The sequence below is a fragment of the Pyrus communis genome, chromosome 2 (genome assembly GCF_041283825.1).
Source record: "Pyrus communis isolate YQ-2024b chromosome 2, ASM4128382v1, whole genome shotgun sequence".
Taxonomy (NCBI): Eukaryota; Viridiplantae; Streptophyta; class Magnoliopsida; order Rosales; family Rosaceae; genus Pyrus; species Pyrus communis.
In genome coordinates this window covers 22,683,308-22,690,425 of record NC_142566.1, presented here as the reverse complement: position 1 = coordinate 22,690,425, position 7,118 = coordinate 22,683,308, and the positions used below count along the sequence as shown (strand labels likewise).

Here is a 7,118-nt window from a genome sequence, read left to right as displayed (position 1 = left end):
TGTTTGACTCGGAAAATAAACAAACAACTAAATAGAGCATGAGATGTCACTTAGTACTACAATCTAGTAATTGTAGAATTATCAGAAAAACGGGCCATACGACCCACTTCTAATAACACCGATATTGTCCCCAACTAGGTAATTACCACCTGCACAATCCGTTAGATGTGAGATTTTATCACAAAAGGTCTCGGTGTTAGTTAGAGTGGAGTTATGATATTTAAACTATTACTTATCTTTAAGTATGGACGATGTGGGATTCAACAATAATATTCCTCTTATTTTACAAGTGAGAAACCTTATATTTGATTCTCGCCAAAGCCGAATTTGAACCACATTATTGCTAACTCATTCTAAGACTAAGCCTACCCTCTTCTCTTAATGCAAACAATATAGTTTGTTCAAAAAATAAAGCATTGAGATTAATCTAGATAAGGACGAAAGCATAATGCAGTCATACGCAGCTGATAGAGCATGAGAGTAATCTAGATAAGGACGAAAGCATAATGCAGTCATACGCAGTTGATGATAACTCTCTAAACAGTCTTTGCTCTTCTAAAATAAACTCTCTCTTTGTATTTGCAACCAAAGGGTAATTACTTGATCCCTTGTACAGCTGCTATAGTTGGAAAAATTACATGATCCCATGTAATTACTACAAACACCACCACACGGTATGGATAATCAACCGCGTGGTATATATAATCAGCCTACGTTTATCGTACGAGTAGAAAACAAGTTTAAAGTGCGGATAAACCTAAACCACATAACGTGGGTTTTATTCTAATCTTGAGACTCCCTGCAGTTTGAATTTTATCAATTGTTCAGTTTATTTTAAGGAAAACTAATGAAAATAGCTTGAAAACTTTGAGTTTTAACGATAAAGACAAAATAAAGGATAAAGTAAATAGTACCAGGATTGATTTTTTAGTGTAAAAATATGGTTTTTCGTTAAAATAAACAGTACCTGAGCTTTTCATGAAAATTCCCTTTATTTTAATCCAATTTCCATATCATACTTTAGTGAAAACTAAAAAATTTCAAATTAAACCCTTTAACCAGCATGCGTAAGCAATTTTTAAAAATATTATTTGGAAACGACTGCTCAGTTGTTAGACTAGATTTAATTAATTCGAAATTATCTCCGTAATTGTAGCATATATTATAAGAATATACGATAATTTTTATCAGTATAAGATTCCTACTAAATAGGGATTAATATAACCGATATATATTGAAATATTTTTTAAACATCAATGCAAGAAGTCATAATTCTACCTGATATCATTTGTCTAGGTTTTCATCCTCGTTGATCCTGGTTTTCTTTCTTCTCTCCCCGTTCAATACAGTTTATTTTCGTTCCCCATTTAAGGCCTACATCAAACTTCCAGAGTATTCTACGGTCGCTCCATCATCAATCCTTGCGTCTCTCAACCATCCATTACCCTTTTCATTTCTTCTTGTTTTCTGTGTCTCCTCCAAACGAAGCCTTCCCTTATCCGAAGCTTTCCCTTTTGTCCCTTAGTTGCTTCAAAGTTCCGCTTTTGTTTTTCTTTTTTTTTATGGCATCCCCTCTACCTTTAGTCCAAACAGCATGCAGTCATGGCCCTTCCACAGCATTCAGCATGGTCCATCAACAACATGCAGTCGTGGCCCAGCAGCAGCAGCTCACATGGCTTGGGCACTCATATGAGAATGTGAGGACAAAATCCCACATCGATGAAAACCAAACTATACAAGAGTTTATAAAATTTTAGACTACTTCTTATATTGTTAATTGATTTTATAATAGAATCTTAACTTCTTCAACCTAAATCTGCTATTGTTGGCCTTTTAGGCCCTCCATGGTGTTATCATGCTATACCTCTCAACACACTCATGCCACATGTTCTCACGCGCCCCATGGGCCCGATACTGCTCATCTCCTTGCCGAAGTCCAATTTACTCTTCCGTCTAATCCAAAATATTACTTCGATACCAATGCCACTCACCACATGACGGGCCAATCCTCTACACTTTCTGCTCCCCAACCATATACCGGTTCCAAAATGTTTATTTGGGCAATGGTGATTCGATGAATATACCCATACTGGTACAATTCCTCTAACTCTTGGTCCTACTAAATTTCATCTTCTTAATGTTTTTCTCATTCCTGAACTTCGCAATCTTCTTTCTGTTGTTCGTTTTTCTCAAGAAAATCTGATCTTTTTCGTATTTGCTCCTAACTCGTATCAATTTTACACCAGTATTTACGTTGAACATAACCAAACTAATGCACTTCATAGAACATAACCAAACCACAATCCCAAATTTGTTCACGTTTTACACACAACCTGAATTGCATTTAATAGAACCACCACGAGGTGATTTAGTGGTTGAGGTTGAATTCCAGACCCGTACTTCATACAACACATTCTGGGTTCGATTTCTGATGCTGATGAATCGTATGATGGTGGTAAAGGGGAGTCTAAATTGGTTGTGTGAGTCTTCCCCGATCCAAAAAAGTAGATTGTCATGAGAAAGACACCAGCTAAACTGTTTTTATTTTTATTTTTTAAAGGGTGCAACTAATAGAAAGACATTTCAATTAAACTATTGTAGTTCATACTTTCGTTGATCGTATGAACAAATACCCGATAAGTTTCTTGCTTACTAACACATAATAAAGAAGTGCGTCCCAAGTTGAAAAGTTTGGTAATTTTAATTATACTCATAAAACTCATAAATTCAAGGCATATTTGTCGATTTGCCTCCTGAACTTGTATTTAGCTACCAATTTCCCACTTGAACTTTAATTTTAGCCAATTACTCCCTTGAACTTTAATTTTAGCCAATTACTCCCTTGAACTTTTTTAATTAACCAATTTCCCCCTTAAACTTTAATTTTAGCCGATTATCCCTTGAACTTTTATAAATAGCCACTTTCCCCCCTCACGTTAGATTTCAAAAAATTTCATCCAATTTTCCATCCATCTTGATCACGGAAACAACATGTAACAACTGTATGAGGGGAAAAAAAATGAAAAATTGAATGAAAGTTTTTAAAATCTAATGCCAAGGGGGGAATTGCCTATTTATAAAAGTTTAGGAGTAATTGGCTAAAATTAAAGTTCAATGGGGAAAATTGACAACTACATACAAGTTCAGGAGGCAAATAAACAAATAACTCTAAATTCAATGATGAAAACAACCCAAATTCATCAATCACACACAAAGACTAATAAACATAACATTCAAACAAGAAGGAGTAAGTAAAAAATCTGACCTATAATAACAAGAAAGGCACGTAATTACAATTAGATGTGCAATTTGGGTTGGGCCAGTCCAAATCCACCAATGCCCAATCTGATTTCAAACATAATGGAACATGTTACAATGACTAAAAACTTGTCCAAACCCAACCCAACCTCACAATCATTTATTGGGTTGAGTTGGGTCAATGCCTTGTCTTGGCATGTCAACTCAAACCCAACTCCACTTCAAGTCCGAATTCGATTATGCACATTTTACGCACCTCACTTCATAATATATATATAAGCTACATATAAGTTTTGCGATTACTATACTATTTGGTGTAAAGTATCCCCTTGCTATTTGGTTTTCTTTTGTGAAAACAGTGATGTGTACAATGAAATTTTAGCTAGTATTGGCATTATTTGAGAAAAAAAAATTGAAAAATCCTGCAAAATAAGATATTACAAGATTGCATTGGATAAAGTTGGGCAAACCTGAACCCAACCCGCACAAGCCTAAACCTTATTCAAACCTAAACCCAAATGAACCCAAACCCAACCCAAAACTGAATTGTAAATGTTGGGTTTAGGTGTGGTTGAACACCCAATCTGTCGAATTACACCCCTAGTTACGATTCAAAAGATGTAAGCGCCTCTTTTTGCATGCATGTTAATTGTCAAAAAATTTCAAGATACAACCTTTGAACACAAGATATCTAATCTGCTAAGCAAGATTACGAATTTACGATAGCATGCGTGTGAAAGTGGGTAGGAAAGGACAATCCGAGATTTAGATGAAGTAATGTAGTTCAACTATTATTATTTTAAATGATAACAAGAAGAATCGTATCTGTTCAATTTAATGAGAAGTTTGCTTTGTTTTCCCTTTTGTTAGCAAGACAATGTTCATATATTAAGAACAAAATTTCAGATACATTCATGTATATAGACTTTCGAGTCGTCAAACCGGGATCAAAAGTGAATGTGAACTCATAAAAATTCAAGAGAGATTTTTGTGCATTATGTCTTTCCCTTAAAAGTTCCTGTTCAAATTTTGAATTGACAAAGTGATCTTCAAAGTAAACGTGAGCGACAAGTTTAGTTCGCAACTATTCCCGCCTGCCCATTTCCATAAATTCTACGATCTTAATCAATTGACGCGTTTCGAGGGAGCCTAGAAAGAGATGAACTAGTCAATCCTTGGCCAAATTTCATTAGGTCTGCCGTAGCATCCTGACCAAACTTAACGTCGCCAAAATAAATGAGGGAGTTTTGACGAAAAGTTCGCGATACTGTTTTTTTTAATGAAAAACCACATTTTTATACTAAAAAGTCAAACCTGATACTATTCACTTTACCATTTATTTTGTTTTTATCGTTAAAACTTAAAGTTTTCAAGCCTTTTCATTAGTTTTCCTAATAAATAATTTTCTACAATTTTCACAACAAAAACGAAGAAAGAAAGAAGCAAATAAATGGCATGGCACACTTGAAAAAATGGTCAAACAAAACCGCTCCCGAAAAAAACTATAAATACACACACCCAAGACCTAATTCATAGATCAGAAAACCATCAAACACTTTCACAAAAAAATATATATATAAAGAAAAAGAAATGAAGTTGCAAGTTCTCATTCTTTTGTCCCTAACTTTGTTGCTAGGAATCTCAGCAGAGCAATGTGGGAGCCAAGCCGGTGGCGCCGTGTGTCCAAATGGGCTGTGCTGTAGTCAGTATGGGTGGTGCGGCACCACATCTGACTACTGCGCCACTGGTTGCCAAAGCCAATGTGGCTCAACCCCTAATCCTACTCCAACCCCAACCCCAAGTGGTGGTGGTGGTGGTGGTGATATCAGCAGCCTCATTAGCTCGTCGGTTTTCGACCAAATGCTGAAGTATCAAAATGATCCACGCTGCTAGAGTAATGGGTTTTACACATATGATGCTTTCGTTGTTGCTGCTCGGTCTTTTAATGGGTTTGCCACAACTGGAGATGATGCTACTCGCAAAAGAGAGCTTGCTGCTTTCTTGGGACAAACCTCTCATGAGACTACTGGTCAGTACTCAATCTTGATCATGTCTTTTTTTTTGTTTGTTTAGGTTTGGTGTTTAATTAACAATAAAGCTGGTCTAATCATTTTGACTGACGCATCACATTGACTGATCGTCTCTCTAATAGGTTTTTAGATCGTGGGGCAAAATTTGAAAATCAATTGAAAATATGACTTTATTAATTCTTATTATATTCAAGGGAGTTCCACACTACCTTAATCATGTCTACCACAAATCCCCCATCATATGACCGTTGAATTAAAGTTTGTATTTTATTGTTGAATCATATTCGTCAATTTTCTTCACTATGAATTAATGTTTTAATGATTTTGGATTTATCTAATTTTTTTGTAAGAATGTTCTATAAATGATGTATAAAATTGTAGACAGATGGAATCATAGAAATACTTTACAAAATATGTCCTAACATATAAGTGTCAAAATATGATTAAAAGCGTGTATCCTCGTATTCTAACACATTATTTAATTATGTAGGAGGATGGGAAAGTGCACCAGATGGTCCATATGCATGGGGATATTGCTTTGTCAATGAAATAAACCAAGATGTGTATTGTTCTTCCAACCAATATCCATGCGCTGCTGGCAAGAAATATTACGGCAGAGGACCCATCCAACTCACCCAGTAAGTCTATCTTATTTTTCAACTTGAAAGCATTAATATTCACCAGCTTGGCAAAAGATCTGGAAATGTACTCATTATCGCTTATATTTATGTTATAATTCGGGTGAATGTCGAGTTGATAAACAAAAGCACTCCTTATTTAATGTATGAGTTATAATATAATGTTACAGTATTACAGTCATATCGAAAAATTTGTTATAAATATAGTCTGTTGAATTGTTGACTTTGACTATTGAAGACTGACTTGTTTTTCAACTTCTTTGACTTTTCTAGCAACTACAACTATGGTCAAGCGGGTCCAGCAATCGGAAAGGATCTGATAAACAACCCAGATCTAGTGGCCACAGACCCGGTTGTGTCATTCAGGACAGCTATATGGTTTTGGATGACTCCACAGAGCAACAAGCCATCAAGCCATGATGTCATCACTGGTACGTGGAGCCCATCTAGTGCAGACACATCAGCGGGTCGAGTTCCCGGGTACGGAGTGATCACCAACATCATCAATGGAGGGCTTGAATGTGGCAAGGGTCAGGATGCTAAGGTTGCTAGTCGGATCGGGTTCTACAGAAGGTACTGTGAGATTTTGGGAGTGAGTCCGGGGGACAACTTGGATTGTTACAATCAAAGGCCTTTTGCCTAAGAAAATGACCATAATCCCATGTACCAAATAAAATGCAATAATAATCCTATGTAATAGGAAATTTCTTGTTTCTATTTTCATAGAAAAAGCTCCCTAAGTTATTGGTTTTATTGCGACATTGTGAAGAAGAGAATCGAGCTCAAAAACTTAGTTCTTGTTACAAAAGCGAATCACTTAACCTTATACTACTATTAAGAAATTCTCTAAATTTGTGTATATGTACGAATAATGTCTAAATATTGTTTGTTTAATTCAATAATTCTTGTTCATAAACTTTGATTCGAAAGATTAACTCCGATAAATTTAGAAGCAAAATTAGATAGTGACTCCTCTAAGCTATAGTTCATCCCATATTTGGAAAATTTAGCCTTTTCTACGTACGCAAAAATTCCACTCCAACAAGATAAAAAAAATGGTTGACACCTATTTGGATTCCTGGTCTTGCCCTTGAGCTAGTGAAGACCGAGAACTATTATGCCAGTTACCAAATAATAACTAACAAAAAAACTTTACCAGATAATAATTTACAAATATTAAATCACCTTCATA

At 35.5% G+C, this 7,118-nt stretch overlaps 1 protein-coding gene across 1 annotated transcript; it reads left to right on the top strand.

Annotated features, from left to right (window-relative positions):
- The first annotated feature begins 4,783 nt into the window (after window positions 1-4,783).
- LOC137748332 (basic endochitinase C-like) lies at window positions 4,784-6,777 on the top strand. Its single transcript, XM_068488474.2, has 3 exons — window positions 4,784-5,287; window positions 5,779-5,926; window positions 6,200-6,777. The coding sequence occupies exon 3, from the start codon at window positions 6,312-6,314 to the stop codon at window positions 6,567-6,569; it is 258 nt and encodes an 85-aa protein (XP_068344575.2). The 5' UTR covers window positions 4,784-5,287; window positions 5,779-5,926; window positions 6,200-6,311; the 3' UTR covers window positions 6,570-6,777.
- The last annotated feature ends 341 nt before the right edge of the window (window positions 6,778-7,118 follow it).